The sequence below is a fragment of the Ostrea edulis genome, chromosome 7 (assembly GCF_947568905.1).
Source record: "Ostrea edulis chromosome 7, xbOstEdul1.1, whole genome shotgun sequence".
Lineage (NCBI taxonomy): Eukaryota > Metazoa > Mollusca > Bivalvia > Ostreida > Ostreidae > Ostrea > Ostrea edulis.
In genome coordinates, this window is record NC_079170.1 from 39,274,107 (window position 1) to 39,292,925 (window position 18,819).

Here is an 18,819-nt window from a genome sequence, read left to right on the forward strand (position 1 = left end):
GCAATTGCGTTCGTTAATGCAAAAAAAATTATATAATTAATGATGCACCATCATAACCTTTAATGAAAAATCGTTCGCTATTGAAAAACCTTTTTCATTAGAGGACAGACGAATTGTACATTAAATTTCATGATAAAGATTGAAATTGGAAAATATGCAGTTTCGTCCACTAATGATAAAAGAAAAGAAATTGCATTAGTGGATGAATTTTACATTTATTAATGATATTCTTTTTACAGCATTGGTACCATATTAACGCGCGTTATGAAGTATGCAGGCGTAAAACATCACAGTTCACACCCTCGTGTATATTTCAAAAATGAAAGAAACGTATGTTTAAAATATTGTTTCAAACCATACTTTGAATTGCATTTATTGATTCCTAGGAAAGATTTACTTCTGTAATGCCTATTGTTGTTTTATTTGCAAGAAAAAAAGGCCATAACGTATGACAGTACCAAAATATGGGGATGCATCAAGATAGGCACTTAAAACTCGGAGTTGATGGAGGCAGTTATCATTCCTCTACTTTTGTAATTAACTTAAACGTATCGCGATTTGGTTCTGCATGTACAGTGTATGAACCGATCTCTAAAAAGTTAACTATTCGCAATGTTATTGTTTTCTTGCTACATACTAATCTTCCAACTGAAATAGTGCAACATGTACTATAGTCCCTCTGAAGTCAGACTGATTAAAATCAGATCCTCGATTCGCTCCTCTTTTTTTCTGATTAAAATCGGCCCATTGATCCGCTCCTTCTTAGCTCACCTGAGTCGAAGGCTCAAGTCAGCTTTTCTGATCGAAAGTCCGTTGTCCGTCGTCATTGGCGTCGTCGTCGTAAACTTTTCACATTTTCATCTTTTTCAGAACCACTGGGCCAATTTCAACCAAACTTGGCGCCAAGCATCCTTGAGTAAAGGGAATTCAAGTTTGTTCAAATAAAATGCCATGACCCCTTCAATAGGGAGATAATAACAACAATGCAAAAATAGAGTGAGGTCTTTTAAAAATCTTCTCAAGAGCCACTGGGCCAGATGAGCTGAAATTCAAACGAAATCTTCCTGACATAGTGCGGATTCAAGTTTGTTAAAACCATGACCCCCGATGGTACGATGGGGCCACAATATGGGATAAAAGATTTACATGTAAACCACTGGGCAAGGGAAGTACAAATTTATATGAAAGCATCCTGACATAGTGCAGGTTCAAGTTTGTTAAAATCATGGCCCCTAGGGGTAGGATCGGGCCATAATAGGGGATCAAAGTTTTACATACAAATATATAGGGGAAATCTTTTAAAATCTTATCAAGAACCATTTGACCAGAAAAGTTAATAATTGCATAAAAGCATCCTGACATAGTGCAGATTCAAGTTTGTTAAAACCATGGCCCCCGGGAGTAGGGTAAGTCCACAATATGGGGATCTCAGATTTACACGGGAATATATAGGGAGAGATTTTAAAAATCTTCGTCACAAGAATCACTGAGCCAGAAACGTTTACATAATTTACATGAAAGCTTTCTGATATAATGGGGTCAAAGTTTTACATACACATATACAGGGGAATATTTAAAAATCTTCTTAAGAACCAATGGGCCAGAAAAGTTTATATTTACATGAAAACTTCCTGACATAGTAAAGATTTAATTTTGTAAAAATCATGGCCCCTTGGGATAAGATGGGGTCACAATAGTGGATCAAAGTTTTAGATAGAAATATATGAGGGAAATCTTTAAGAATCTTCTTCTCAAGAACCATTTGGCCACATCATGGCCCCGGGGGTAGGACTGGGTAACAATAGAGGGGATAAAAGTTTTACATACAAACATGTAGTGAAATTTTAAAAAATCTTCTCAAGAACCATTGGGCCAGAAAAATGTACCTTTACATGAAAACTCTATGACATAGTACAGATTCAAGTTTGTATAATATTAATAGGACCCCCCCCCCCCACCACCACCACCACGGGGGTATGTTGGGGCCACAATAGGGATCAAAGTTTTACATGCGAATATGTAGAGAAAATCTTTAAATATGGGCCAAGGTGACTCAGGTGAGCGATGTGGCCCATGGACCCCTTTATTATTTCTCGTGAAGCGACCAAAAAAGAAAGAAAAAAAAAAGAAGAAGGGAGGAGCGGATCAAGGAACTGATTTAATCAGCTTGCTCAGGATTAACCACGTAAATGCTCGTTCGATATGTATATGTACACCGTGTTAGATGCTGAGTTTGAGAGAAGTCAAAGGAGAAGTGAAAACTGAGTATGATGTTTACATACGCTAATGTACAGGTAATTATAAAAATGTGAACGTGGCCTTTGCATTGGTTACCTTCATAAAGTATATGGTTTTTCTTCTTCTTCAAAGTAGTATGAAATAGCATTCAAGATTGTCATCAAGTCGAATCCACCAGTAGTTTGGATTACTTCTCGAAGTTTTCGCGGTTGATTAAAGATTGTGTATGCTGTCAGTCATCTAGGCTTGTATTAATAAAATCATATTGGTTTTTTTCCCCCCTTTATGATTACAAACTGCAAAAGAATTCAAAGAAATGTCAAAATTTGGTTTTGAGGGTTTCCCCAAAAGGCCAAAAAACATGTTGGTTTCCACTTTCCCAATCTACCCTAAAAATTTCTGCCAACCCCAACACATTTTTTTCCATTCTCACAGATTTTGCAAATGTCAAGATTCCAAAACACAGAAACAGTTTTTGTTTACAGTAAATTGAAGAAATGTATTGATTCATCATATCTGGCTCATGACAAATACTCAAACAAATCAGCAAAATGATTTTAAAAACAGGGATATAGAATACTAAGGGTTGTATAACTATACTTGTATGTTTAATTTACTCCTTGTCGCTTTCAAATAAACACATCTATAAATAAGCTAGCTGTCTCGAATACTTGGGGTACAAGACTGCCAGTCTGATCGACTTGGCAAAGGCACCGTCCCTTGGTATCCCCTGTATTTGTGACAACATTTTATAATATTGTTTTACTTTACTTCCCATATAGCACACTTATTGTACAGTACATTTCCAATCAGTATTGTGATGAGAATTGAATACCTATGTCAATGTAGAAATCCTTAACGTGTATATGGTACTCGTGTAAATTGTATCATGTAGTTATAATGTTTAATTGTTAATTTGTATATGCCCCCTGAGGGCCCTTGATTGGTGAATAAATAAATAAATAAATATTGTAACTTTTATTTGATTACTAAATAATCACTTTATTTTATGCATAGTAGAATACTAAATCATTAGAAAATTATTCAACCTATAGAATCCGAAAAAAAAAAAAATCTACCTACCTACCGACCCTTAAAAAATTTGAGGTGAAAGTGGAAACCAACACATATTTTTTTTTGGCCAAAGAAAGTGGGCAAGGAACTCAACTGTGGAAATAGTGTATTGAATTATAATTCATTTGTATCAGTAAACAATTAAATGTATAGATCTCTATTTTTTGGAAACATGTACATGTATTTGTATAAACTAACATACATTATACCAGAGATTTCTCAATGATATTTTGAAATATTTACATTTCCAATGTTTAAATGATTGGCATTTCCTCATGAATGTGAATGATGTGCGTGTGGATATTGTTATACCCTCACTTTCTAAAGTTCCGCCCGTCCGTCCGTCGGTCACTCTTTATCCTCAAACTTCTCCTTTATCTTAAGTAGTTTTTATAAAACCTTATTTATTGCGAGGTTAATATCAGTGCAATTTCCAATGGTTTTTTCCCCCCAAGTTGATTATGCAAACTAGTTCAAATTTTTCCTTTTCCTATTTAAGATGCTTTAAGTGCTACTTTTAAGGCAAAAATTCAAACCTCAAAATGCTACAGTCGTTAAATGTGTGCCGTGATATTTCAATTTCGCATTTGACGTGTGCTGTGAAGAAACTACATGTACATTTTATGGTATATTGTATCTAAATGTTAAAAGAGGGGGGGGGGGGGGGGGGGGGGTTAAACGTTGTGCACATTAATTTTTTTTTTTTTTTTTTTTTTATTATCAAAAAGGCATTTTTCAATTAATTATATCCATGTACATGTATAGTTAAACACATAACCAAAAATGAAAACAAACCTTTGCGTCCTCGTTGAAATTTTAGCGACAGAAGCGAAGTTCTCACACTGTGACAAATATAGAACTCATTGAACGCTAGGTTTTAAGTTTCCAAAAACACATAATCAAATTTTCACCTCCAAAAATACTTTTTAGGATACCACAGTCATAATTTGGGACGGGTTTCAAACCGAGTTCAATCTCCACACTAGTCGGAACTCCTCGAATGTCTCGCGCATTCGACATAGATGTCGGATGTAATACGATGGCATCCATGAGTGTGTGTGTTACTGTTTGACTTTTTTTAACGTGACGATGAGTAAATTTACGCGACCCTCTCCGACTTCATTTGTGTGCCTGCACGCCAAAAATGGGCCATGCTACTATACATGCTTTGAACATCGGAAGGCCTCGGGTTCCAGGCTAATATAATATGTTTATAGTTTATTCACCAATCAAGGGCCCTCGGGGGGTTGGCATGTACATGTTAACAGGCAATTAATTATAACAATGAAAATAAATAACAATCATTTAGAAGTACTACCGGTAATACTGACAGAGTTCACACTTCTGCACTGCACATATCTATATAATTATATATGAAATACTGATTACAGACAAGATTTAAATTAACAACATGATAAATAAAATAACCCAACTGCCTCACATAACAGTTTCTGGGATAGCAGATAATGATAGTGTCGTGTGAATACTTATATAAAAGAGAATAATAGCATTATATGAAAGAATAAAAAAAATGTTATTTTGTATGTGAAATTTACGCAAAATCGACCATCGTCATGTGAGAGAGAGAGAGAGAGAGAGAGAGAGAGAGAGAGAGAGTACTAGCGGGGGTATAATTTAAACGTTATATTAATTGCCGAAACGTGTCGGCATCTTTCAAAACTACTGCAAGGGGGGGGGGGGGGTCAAGAGGATTCATATTTGCTTTTTTTTTTTTTTTTTTTTAATTTTCCACAATCAGGAAGACAAGCCCCTGTGACTAAAACTACCTTATTTTTCCGACACTGCAATTTCTGAAATCGTGATGGTGGTGGTGGTGGTAGCGTTCGTGTATCTACACGTGGGTTCATTTCATAAATTACGTCATTTTAATGTAGCAAGAAATAACCGCTATTGTAAACTTTGTAATTTAGATATTGAGGATGAATTTCATTTCATTTTAAAATGCCCTTACTTTATTGAATTACGCAGGAAATATATCAAGAAGTATTATTGGAAAAACCCATCTGTTTTTAAACTTATACAATTATTAAGTGTAAAAAATTTCAAAGAGTTGTGTAATTTGGGGAAATATCTTTACTGTGCCTTTAATTTACGTAATGATTTACTTATGTAGCATTCTCTGTCTATAAATTCACATCAGTATTGTGTAACATACCATATAATGTCATGCCATGCCATACTATACAATTGTTAACTTGTTTATTATTTTTGTAAACATGTATGCCATAAGACGTATGTCTTCAGCAATAAAGAATAATAATAAATTAAAGATTACTTTCTTCACATTCGCCACTACGTATTCTGAAACAGGTGTGTGTGTGTGTGTGGGGGGGGGGGGGGGGGGGTCAAACAATGTATCTTAATGTTGATAAGAAACTAACTGAAAATGATCGTTGGAAAAACAAATGGGGCACCCCCTCCTTGAGTCCGTGTGCCTCCTCAATCACACATAACTAATTTTTAAAAACGGTGACAACAAAGGGAAATACTAACGAAAGTAAATACTCGGTTGATTAACAACGATTTTACAAAAGGCATGAAATTAAAGTGTCGAAGGAATCTCGAACGATATTTTAAGACATTCATTCCAGAGAGGTTCGATTCGGAAATATAGATACATGTGAAACTCTGTAGCGTGTGTGTATGGGGTGGGTGGGTAAAGTTCTGACTTTGAATCAATGAATGAACTACATGTAACTTCATTGCTCAATATGACCTGTTATTGATATAAATTTCCAAGGAGAAAAGCGGCGTCAAATCCGATTTCGCACATGAGAATAATTTGATATTTCTCAAGACAGTGGGATCGGAGATCTCCAGTCGGGGATAAGAGAAAAACTGAATAGACAACATTATTCAAAGGCAAGTTGATTATCATCCAAGACAACACACCAACTGCTCCTGACAAACAAATTGATGGTGCAGGGGTTTCAAAAGTCTCGTTTAAAGTCAGCACTTCGCAAATTCTACAGTCGTTATAACAAGCTAGTTTGCCAGTACATTAACCTATCATAGGGTCAAATGCTGTCTGACGAGTTTCATACCGATTGTTAGACCGTTCTTGGCACACTGATTTTAACTATGGATAACCCCGTTAGATCGGTAAAGTTGGCTACTAGTAACCAGCTACTAGTAACTGGCTACTTAAATAGAGAAAAGTTGACTACTAGTAACCAGCTACTTGAACCAGGAAAAGTTAGCTATTAGTAGCCAGTTACTAGTAGCCAGCTACTAAAAGTAAGAAAAGTTAGCTACTCGTAGCCAGTTACTACAAAATATAAAAGTTATAATTACTGATAGCACGCTACCAGATAAAGGTTAATGCGTTTGGAAATTATTATCTATCAGATTTCTAAAGAGGATGAGGAGTCGTATGAAATTTCATGCTCAATTATCCCCAATTACATAACGTTGCAATGCAAAATACGAATAAACTTTTTCAACTGAGTGTTTACTTTAAAAGTGATACGGATTGAATTCAGACCTTCATTCATTTGATATACCATCCATTTTGAGATATCTGCTACTTTTACAATTTGATTCGAGTTGCCCTGAAATTTCAACATAAGTGTGAATAGCGTAAGAAACTTTATGTTTGTATTAGATATCTGACGAATTTACGACTATACATATGGCAAGAAGTGATAGATGGTGTTTTGGTACGCCACGAATTTTCAGATATCGCTCTTTAGGAAATCAGTTATACATTTGGATTATCGGTACAATGAAATTTCAAGATCCGTGTGAATACCTTAAGGAACTCCGTGTTTATATCATATATTTACTTAATTAACTTACAACGATACGTATGGCGAGTAGTGATATTGGGTATCGTGATATGTAATCAATTTTCAAATATCACGCTTAAGGAAGTCAGCTACATATACCTTTTGATGGCAGGTAAACTGAAATTTCAAGTTTTTCGCAAATATCTTAAGGCACTCTGAGTTTGTATTAGATATCTGACTAATTTACAATTACCAAAGTGAAGAAGAGTGATATTAGGTATCTTGGCATGCCATAAATTTCCAGATATCACGCTTAAGGAAGTCAGTTACTTATACCTTTTGATTCCTGGTAACCTGAAATTTCAAGTTTTTCATAAATATCTTAAAGAACTCTGTATTTGTATTAGATATCTGAGTAGTTTACAACTACCCATGTGAAGAGGTGTGATATTAGGTATCTTGGTATGCCAACAATTTTCGGATATCATACTTAACGAAGTCAGCTACTTATAGCTTTTGATTGCAGGTAACCTGAAATTTCAAGTTTTTCATAAATATCTTAAAGAACTCCTTGTTTGTATTAGATATCTGACTAATTTACAACTATCCATGTGAAGTGGAATGGTATTAGGTATCTTGATATGCCATTAATTTTGAGATATCACCCTTAAGGAAGTCAGCTACTTATACCTTTTGATTGCAGATAACCTGAAAATTAAAGTTTTTAGAAAATATTTTAAGGAACTCTGAGTTTGTATTAGATATCTGACTAATTTACAATTATCAAAGGGAAGAAGAGTGATATTAGTTATCTTGACATGTAATAAATTTCCAGATATCACGCTTAAGGAAGTCAGCTACTTGTACCTTTTGATTCCTGGTATCCTGAAATTTCAGGTTTTTCATAAATATCTTAAAGAACTCTGTGCTTGTATTAGATATCTGAGTAGTTTACAACTGTAAAATAGGAAACAAAATTGAAACGAAACGAAATCTAAAGGAACGAAACGAAATTCACCGAAACGAAACGAAACCCAACGAAACGAAACCTTCCGAAACGAAGCAAAACAGATTCTATAACCGAGCTCTTTGAATTATGATAATTAAAAAAGGTACATCAGGCCCCTGTGAAAGTTACTACATTTAAATAGAATTCGCCTCCCCTTTGATGTAGGCTTTCAGGTTGACTGATACAAAGTTTCAAAAGTTGGAAGGGGGTGGGGGTGTGAGTAAGCACAAACTACATATCCGAATTCGATTAGATTATAAATACCATGTGCAATTAATTTCGGATCCAGAAATTTTAGAACAGTCTCACAGGTCGGAGGTCAGGGGAAACACATTAAAGGAGGAGTGGAGTCGCCGGCGTTGGACATAAATACATGTTTCGATATTTTTTGCTCTAAAGACAAATGTCTGTATACATATATGATCTCCCATAGTTTGTGGCTTGATACGATTATTAATCCATGAGTTGTGTGTTTTCTTTCCCCGAGCTTTCGCGGGGGATAGAAAACGCACGAGTTGGATAATAATCATATCCAACCACAAAACATTGACGATTCTTTTTATCACATATTTTATCCTAACAGACCTATCAATAACACTGACCCAGTATTCTGTTTTGTTTACCTAAATCCGAACTACATCCGTAACGTTAACATTACGCTGCTACAAATAGTTCATTGGGAAATATAAATAAAAATGAATATTGAATTATTCACAAAACATCGTTTTTAGATGAGAAAAGCATTTACATTTTAGAACGTTTTACCATGAAATTATGTGATTATTCATGAATACTAGTATGTCAGTCATCTGAATATTGGTCATAGATGACGCACGGTCTTTCCGCCATGTACATCATCATTCAGAGAATTTTGATGTTTTCTATGACATGGAGGGTCATGGAGGGTTTATTGTTTATTGTCCTTGAGTTTCTTATATCTGTATTTTTCCGTGGGATTCCGGTCCTCAGTACCCTGAGGTGAGAGGCGAGTAAATGGGGCGGTCCTTCGGATGAACCCACAAAAACCGAGGTTCCTTATCACAGCAGGTGTGGCACGATAAAGATCCCCCCCTGCTCAAAGGCCATAAGCGCTGAACATAAGCCTAAATTTTGCAGCCCTTCACCGGCAATGGTAACGTCTCTATATGAGCAAAACATTATCGAGTTGAACTATAAACAATATACTATCAATCAATTTTAAAAAAGTGATGGAATCGTTTTGTGTGTAGTTGAATGTGGTGTATCCGGTATATCCCGGGCTCATTTGTTGCATGGAGTTGGAAAGTTGATATCCAATAGATAAAGGGGGTAAATATGTGATGAATGATCGTTATGTGTTCGCTTCCTAGTTTGAACTGTCGGGGTTTCTAACACTCAGAAGGATTTACACGCTAAAACATGATCAGTTAAGACAAGGTGGTGGGGGTCAATAAAACATCATCATTTTGGGTTTTAAAAAAAATTATTTCAGTTAATGCCATCTAATGTGTTTTTTTAAAATGTATTTTTGTTTCCTTAATCATTGAGGATATTTTACGATCGATATAAAACATGATTAGGAGGTGTAAGCAACGCCGAGCTCCTGCTGTTTCACTTTTTCGAGACGATAGCTAGACCAGATAATGAAAATGACAGGTATGGTCTCTCGATATTAACTAAATACTTCACATATAAATTCATTGTTTTCAAATTTTGAAGAATTTAACAACAAGAACGTCATTGCCACTTCCATCAATTTTTGAGCAATTCTGTCACCCTGATTACATTACGTAACGCGGTGTGGGAACACCTACTGTGGGATACGAATAATTTATCGTATGAGTGATATCCACTGGATAAAGGGGTAAATATGTGATCAATATATGGATATTGTGTATTTGTAGGAAGTATATCAAATGGTGGATTCTGAGCATGTCTTCCCGTTCTCTTTGTAATTTCTGCTTCCCTTGTTCATAAGACGTTTGATTTTACAAAATGCTGACCTCCTCCTGATATTGTTGCATAAAATATTTTACGTTTAACGGTTTTCAATTCCTCGTTTTACCAACACCCTAAATATGTTATCTTTTGACTCACTGCATATCAATAATAATTAATGATACATGTACATATATCTTACCGAATTGTATTCATATAATATGGTATACTATTCAATTCTTTTCTATTATTATAAGTACTCGCACCTAAACAGTTATAGATAAAATAAGAGGTCAAACGTCGTGCTGCTTTCAACTTTCTCAGCTAGCCAACTTCTCCAAACCATGTTTGATGTTAACCGATGAACTGCTTAAAATGTATCAGTCAACCCGAAAGATCACATCAACAGGGAAGAGAATTTCATTTATATGTGGTAACTTTCACAGGGACCTGAGATACCATTTTTTTATTATCATGATTGCACAGTTCGGTTCACAGATACAAGGGGAAGAATCGGGGATAAGAAGGGGTAAGATACACAGCACTAATGCAGATGGGAAAGATAACATGCATAGATATATAGGGACTGTTACACAAATACATACGTAAGAATCAGGGATAAGATACACAGCACTAACACAGTTGGAAAAGTAAAATTTAACGTGTAACAATAACAATTTAAGATATAGGCAAGTGAGGCTGGAGTCTGGATGAGCTACATTTACTTCCCCACACCAAGTTAGGATATACTTTGAAAACTGACTGTATGGTGAAAAAATTCTGACATTATTTGGCAAACAGTACCAGAGCTTTGCTGTCTCATATCTGAAAGATTTAATCCCATACCTGATTGTTCTTAATCTGGGTATTTCAGCATTTAGATATATCGACGACGAATTATCTATTAACAATAATAATTTTTAATCATATGTCGATTCGACATAAAATTGATCACTGTTCGTTATCTTCATCTTTCATCCCAATGGAAGCTCCTGGAGTTTACAGATTTAATAGGGTTTGGAATATATCTCCTATGTAGTCATTTTTAATATTTTCTGCCATTTCTAATGATGTGAAATTTAAAAAATGACACAAATGTTAAGTTTAAACTATATATATATATATATATATATATATATATATATATATATATATATGTGTTATCCCAAAGAAAGTAACTCAATAATGTCAAACTTATACGGTACCAATTTTGATGCACCAGATGCGCATTTCGACAAATAATGTCTCTTCAGTGATGCTCAACCGAAATGTTTGAAATCCGAAATAACACTGAAGTTTTAGAGCTATTATAGGGAAAAACAGTGTGCCAAAAAAAGTGGAGTCAAATTCGTCTAAGGATAAAAGCTATGCATGAGGGAGATAATCCTTAATTTTGAAATGAATTTCTAAATTTTATAACAGCAATTAAATATACATCCGTATTTTCAAGTAAAACATCTTGTCATTTATTTTTCCTAGAGTGGAAAAAATATTATTTCTTTTATCGTTTTTTTTTTCTGAACAAGATACTATGAATTACCTTAAATTTGAAAAGCCGCCTGGTGTGCCCCTTGAAATCTGCCACGGAGTATATGATTAGAATTCGGTTAGAAATTATCATTGATATGCAGTAAGTCTAAAGACAACTCTATTATGTATTTGGGGTGTTGCTAAAACGGGCAGCGGAATGGAACACAGAAAATATTCCATGTCATGATATATTTAAAGGAGTTCAGGATTTTGTAAAATCAAAGAGCTTATGAACAAGGAAAGCAGAAAATACAGAAAGAACGGAAAGTCATGCTCAGAATCCGACGTTTCATATACATGCATTTCATACAAATGCATATGTATTTTGAAATCATCATGATTTATTATAAGAAATATCAAGCTACTGCCTGCGGGTGCACCTCCTCCTGGCTTTGTCATTTTGTACCCATTTCCTTCATTCTCCCATCGACTGTGACAGTATGTTGTAAACATACTGCAAAAGGCTTTTCAAATTTTATTCCCTTTTACTGGTTGCCACCAGAAATAAAGATTTATGAACTTAACAAATGAATAGGTTTTCAACCCCCCCACCCCACAGAAATAATATTGAAAAATATATAATAATTTTCTCAACAATTTCCCCTTAACATAGCCATTTTAAATCAGACTTGCTGTTAATCAGACTTTAAATTTCAAGATACAAAACAAAGATTTTTTCAGCATGCAAAGTGAAGATAACGAACAGTGATCAATCACACAACTCCTATAAGCAATACACGGACCCCTGGACACACCAGATGTGGGACCAGGTGTCTAGGGAGAGTTAGCATTCCCTGTCGACCGGTCCCAGAAGCCGTGAGCCCTATACTTCTTGATCATATAAACGGATTTGTCCGTAGTCAACATCAGTGTGCCAAGAACGATCTAATAATCGGTATGAAACACGTCAGACAGCATTTGACCCAATGATAGGTTGTATTGACAAACTAGATTCTTCTAACAATCATAGAATTTGCGAAATTCTGACTGGGACACAGAATCGAAATATGAATGAAAAGGAGTATCGTTAATGGACAAAACGTCGCCGATGTATCTAAATGTGGAGTTGAAGGCCATAGACCTTTGTGAATTGCAACCAAACCATCATTTTATTTTACATATATGTCTTGATATTAGTTTGCTAGTGCATTTAAAAAATAATGCACATTAGAATTTGCTATCTGACTTATTTCTGTCAACCATTATAGAACATTATAACCACAACAACAAACAATTAAAATACATTTTGTGTCTTTAGTAATACCTCACAAACATATCTCTCTTTTTCCAGTCACCTGACACATGCCCGTGAATGGTAAATATTGTCTATGCTTGTAACTCCGCATCCGATACGGTGAGAGAGTGTAAGATTTTCTTGAGGAGCAAAGAAAGGGGTTTTGTAGACTATTTGCTCGATCCAGCAATGCATCTTTTTTTGTAAGGGTTTTTGTGAAGTTTAGGTATCCAGTTTATGTGCGGTAACTCATATCCATCCACGCTATTGAGTGGGATACTGTTTGAAACTGAAGCATGATTTTGAAGAAATGACGTTTGATGTTTGCCTTAAAAAGTAACTTCAGGAATTCACATCTTATGAAATACTTGAACACCGTTGTATGCGTGGCTGTCCCCTTACAGTACCGCATCATTAAACATTTACCATTGTCATATGAGAAAAGTCTAATCAACACGCCCTTCGTCTTAAACGTAAATGGGTATATTTCAATTTTACATACAAATGTTATGGTCGTTATAACGATCTAGTTCGTCAATACATCCTATCATTGGGTCAAATGCTGTCTGACGTGTTTCATACCGATTGTTAAGTCGTTCTTGGTACACTGATTTTGACTGCGGATAACTTCGTTTACCTGATCAGGATATAGGGCTCAAGGCGGGTGTGACCGGTCGACAGGGAATGCTTACTCCACCTCTGGTGTGTCCAGGGGTCCATGTTTGCCCAACTATCTATTTTGTATCGCTTGTAGGAGTTATGAGATTGATCACTGTTCGTTATCTTCACCTTTCATACATGGGATGTAGCAATATGTGTACATTGTATAATATTTCTATTGTATTTACAACATTTCTTCTTTGATTCACTCATTTACTTCGTCTTCATTTTACTCATTCGAATATAAAGGAGTTCCATACTAAATATTGTAAAGAATGAAGACAAAGACATCAAGTGTGTTGAGTAGTTATCAACCGGTTTATTAGAGATAAATATACAAGTAGCTCGCGACTTGAAAACAATGTTGTGGAGGAAGACCCCAAGAGGCGTCTCTAACCACGATCTACAAAATATAATATAGAGGATTAATATGTAGGGGAAAACATTGTTCCATGACAAATACACAAAACTAGAGACGTGTTCCCAGTGGTTGAATGTTCATCAATGACCAATTTACCATGACCAAGGAACTACTAAATGCTTACTTGTAATGATATAGTTTGCATTATAGAATGCAACGAGCATGAAGAAATTGACAGTGATCTTGTCCGTGTATAATTTTCACCACGGAATCAGCTTTAATTCTTTCTTAACACAGCTGCTCTGAAGGAATCTTTTGAAAATAAAGACCTTTGACCTTGGGATTCTGACAATAACAGTGATATATCTCTTCCTATCTGTTATATACCTAGCAAATATGAAACAGAAAAATAAAAAAAATATGTTCTATATGTGTTGTTTTCAATATTTGTTTCCTTCAATCGCTTTGTACGTAACCTTTGGACATTATCCAGTGAGAGAGACTTTTGCCTCTTTTTGTCTGTTATCTCTGTTTGAGAGACTGGGATGGTAATCTGTACATGATGTCAACAAAATTCTGACCCAACAAGAAATCAAGATACTTCTCTTTCTCACTGAAACAAGTGAAAAATAAGTATCCGAGATAAGTCTCTGTACTTATAACCTATTGTACAGTTAAAAACTCGTTATCTCGAAGCCGATTGGACCGAGACAAAACTTCAAAGTATCAGAGAATTCGATATATTGAGGGTAGAATACTTAAAGAATAAGTGTTTCGGACTTCGACATATCCATGGTATTCGAGATATTAGTGTTCGAGATACCGAAGTTCAACAATTATTTCCCATTCCTATAAATCATTATGATAACTCTTGAACAAAATATTTACTGCACATAGGAAGACCACATAACTCCCAGCGTTTTTTGGGATCCGTCGTGTAGCACCAGATCTGAGGTTCTCCATCGGGGTTACGACAGTAGTTGTGAGGGAGGTAAGTAAATCTATGTTTATGTGGATATAGAGAAGACCAAGATTGACATGTCCTGCCACTGTGAGTTTTATTCCACTTGCCGTTATAATTACGACCATCAGCTGTCTTAACACAATCTGAAATGAATTACATGAAAATGTGAAGATAAAGAACATTAGTGATGAATGCAATAACTCCTATAACGAATTCAAAATTGAGAGTGGGGCAAACACGGATCCCTAGACTCACAACAGACGAGATCTTCCGCCTAGGTGGTGTAAGCTACCTCTCGTGACAGGTCACATCTGTCGTGAACCCTCAATATTGATCAGATAAACTTACCCCTCCTAGGCACCTCATCCCACCTAAGGTATGTTCAGGAGTTTATGTTTGCCCAGCTCGTTAACTTGTATTCTTTATAGGAATTTTGACATTAATCACCGTTCGTTATTTTCACCTTTCATTGATCAAATAAATAGAGTAATCCTTAGTCGAAATAGGTATAAAACACACCAGAAAGCAGTTGTCAGACACAAAGAAAAGTTGCATTCTTAGATTAGATCGTTTTAACCACCATAGAATTTGCGAAATGCTGATTTCAAACGAGACTACTGAAAGCCCTGTAATATCGATGTTTTGTCGATTGACTGTCTCGATTTAAAAAAATCATATCTACAGCATGCTCGAATCAAACTTAAAATCAAACGCTATATGCAATTGATGATTGTACATAAATTTAGAAAATTGACGATGGGGAAGCTAGAAGAATATTAATTTCAAAGAACCTCAAAATATCAGTGTGTAAAATCAAAGGCTGTTTAACAAAATATTTTTAGATGACTCATCACTTTAAAAATATTTCGAAGTTCAATTCTCAATTAAGGAGCAGCTGTACATGATGTCTTTAATTCATTGTAAGGACTGATCATGTAAAATGTTAAACAGTCATACATTTAGATGCTGTTGATTTCATAGATGCTGTCTGATGTGTTTCATACCATTTGTTAGACCATTCTTGGCACACTGATTTTGACTGCGGATAACTCCGTTTATATGATCAGGATATATGGCACATGGTGGGTGTGATCGGTCGACAGGGGATGTTTACTCCTCCTAGGCACCTTTTCCCACCTCTGATGTGTCCAGGTGCCCGCTCCATGTTTGCCCTCCTATCTATTTTGTATTGCTTATAGGAGTTATGAGATTGATCACTGTTGGTTATCTTCGCCTTTCATGTACATGAAAAAGTGAATATAACGAACATTGATAAATCTTACCATTCTATAAAAATACCAAGATAAAAGTATTGCAAACACGGACACCTGGACAAATCCAGAGGTGGGATGCCTAAGGAGAGTAATTATCAACCACGCGGATATAGTGTAATGTTTTTGTACTTGATTAACACCTGTGCTACAAGATAATATTCTAGATGCAATAGCTTTACAACGATGTTTGTAAGTAAAATACAGAGATGACATAACACTTGTTTTTACCGTAATCCTATCTATTTCAGCCATAGAAAACGAAAGTTCTGAAAAACGTCAGTTTGATATGAATACACTGTAAACTTTGTGGTATTAGGCAATCAATCAATTTATGGATTGATTCTGGATTGGAAAGTCCAATTTTTGACAGTCTTCAATCTGGTGTTGGAATTCAGCTCGGCATTAAATCAGCATCGGGCACTGATGTTGTATACCCATTGTAAGTTAGTAATTTCTTATTGATGTATTTTTCTTACACTAATTGTAAAGAAATGTTTAAACTCTTTCAATATCGTTGTGTTTGATATTTGCTAGACATGGGGTTTGTATGTCAAGGCATACCAAATTTCATTTATACATGAAGATTTATTTCACAGTCTTTCAGCGTTCGTCCACCGTTCCACTGGTGTAGTAGTACACTACAGTGCCTGTATGACACGGGGTACGTGTTTGTCCAACTCTCTAGATTGTTTTCCTTAGAGAAGTTATGAGATTGATCACTGTTTGTTATTTTCACCTTTTCACAATAACCATGTACCTCTATGACAATTTCATATACACGTACAATTTCTCACCTTTTAAAACTTCTTTTTTCATTGCTAAAAGGAAAACATACATATACATATATACGATGTTAACTTTATTGTCATCACATGAGATTGATCACTGTTCGTTTTTAGTATAATTTTACAATATAACATCATGGGTATGATAATTTTTTATCAACATGTCCGTTTCTTCGTCTTTATAGGCCCTACATATATAAGTATATTTCCTTATATATGTATTTTCTATATGTACAAAGAATGTAGCAGGACAACAAATCATTTATATGGTATTTACAATATATTCTCTTTTCTGTACTTGATTACTTATGGTAACGCTTGGAAATATACTTACCACACATAGGAAGACCACATAACTCCCAGCGTTTTTTGGGATCCGTCGTGTAACACCAGATCTGAGGTTCTCCATCGGGGTTACGACAGTAGTTGTGAGGGAGGTAAGTAAATCTATGTTTATGTGGATATAGAGAAGACCAAGATTGACATGTCCTGCCACTGTGAGTTTTATTCCACTTGCCGTCATAATCACGACCATCAGCTGTCTTAACACAATCTGAAATGAATTACATAAAAACGTGAAGATAAAGAACAATTATCAATCTCAGACTTCCTATAAGCTATACCAAATAAAGTGGTAGGCAAACACAGACCACTGTACACACCTGATGGGGAATTAGGTGCCTAGAAGTAGTACTGCTGTCAACCGGCCACAGTCGCCGTGATCCTTATATGTTAATCAGTTAAACGGAGTAATCCGTAGTCAATATCAGTGTGTAAAGAATGGCCCAACAATTGGTATGAAACACGTCAGAGAGCATTTTACACAATGATAGATTGTATTGGGAAACATGATCGTTATAGCGACAAAATAATTTCCATAATCCTGACTTTAAACAAGGCTGTTGGACCCCTATACCACCAACCCGTTTATCAGTAGCCTGCTTCGAATATATCTAGCTATATCTCACATATCTATATCTATCTATATCTCGTCTATATCTCTTCAAAATAGCAAAGATATCCCCAAACTTTAATCCAAAAAACTCTTCCTTGGTTTGTGGGCCTATTGTGTTTTTCCTTTTCATTGAAAGGGTATTCTCCTGCATTTAACTAGACAACCTTCGTAAAAGTTAATACTTTCGTATGTAACATTTCGCATATGACGTTGTCAAGAGGTGGTTTTTCTAGAACTTTTTGAAAACGTCAGCTTTACACCAACTGATATGCTTAATTGAATAACAAGTAAGATGAGGTTAGAGGCCGATCAAAAATAACTTTCTCTTGGTGAAAAGCTGTCATTTCAGCAAGTATTGTCCCTATTCATACGCTAAGCGTTCTATCCGCCGAGTACCTCTGAACTCAGAATGATATATGGTTCTTATTTTGTACTTTGAGTTATCAAATGCATACACTCCATCTTTAGTTGATCCTGTTTTAAGATAATAGAACACCATTGTTTATCACAATTCTACTAGCTACACTCAAGAGTTAGGGATGACTCATTATCAACAGGATTTTTAATACATATCTATTCATTTCTTTAATTCAATCAAATTGGTACTTTTAACTCTTATCACAAACAACATATCTTTAATTATGAAAGGTGAAGATAACGAACAGTGATCAATCCCATAACTCCTATAAGCAATACAAGATACATAGTTGGGCTAAAACGGACCCCTGGACACATCAGAGGTAGGATCAGGTGCCTAAAAGGAGTAAGCACCCCCTGTCGACCGGTCACACCAAACGTGAGCCCTTTATCCTGATCAGGTAAACGGAGTTATCCGTAGTCATAATCAATATGCCAAGTACGGCCTAACAATCGGTATGGATGGCACTCTTTCTACATTTAACTAAACTGGCAATATAGCAATCAGTTTTTCTACGGTCTGCATTGAAAGCGTAATTTAATTTTACTGACAGCCTTTTGTATGTGTGTTTTTGTTTACCATGGGACTCGATGCCAAGCTTTCGCTTAAAATGACTCATGCCATTTGTATGCCAAATATCTAGTGATATTC

General features: G+C 35.4%; 1 protein-coding gene across 5 annotated transcripts in view; it reads right to left on the reverse strand.

Moving 5' to 3' along the window:
* Positions 1 to 13,706: 13,706 nt before the first annotated feature.
* The window catches only part of LOC125657202 (uncharacterized), a 45,901-nt gene continuing 40,788 nt past the window's right edge, over positions 13,707 to 18,819 (reverse strand). For 4 of the 5 annotated variants that reach the window (XM_056144368.1, XM_056144369.1, XM_056144367.1 and 1 more), the window contains 4 exons: positions 17,130 to 17,348; positions 16,805 to 16,828; positions 14,661 to 14,879; positions 13,707 to 13,814 (listed from right to left, as the gene is read on the reverse strand). In XM_056144368.1, the coding sequence (XP_056000343.1) occupies positions 13,804 to 13,814; positions 14,661 to 14,879; positions 16,805 to 16,828; positions 17,130 to 17,348 (473 nt within the window). In that variant the 3' untranslated portion in view covers positions 13,707 to 13,803. The remainder of the gene's footprint in view (positions 13,815 to 14,660; positions 14,880 to 16,804; positions 16,829 to 17,129; positions 17,349 to 18,819) is intronic. The other variant, XM_056144370.1, reaches the window with a different exon arrangement.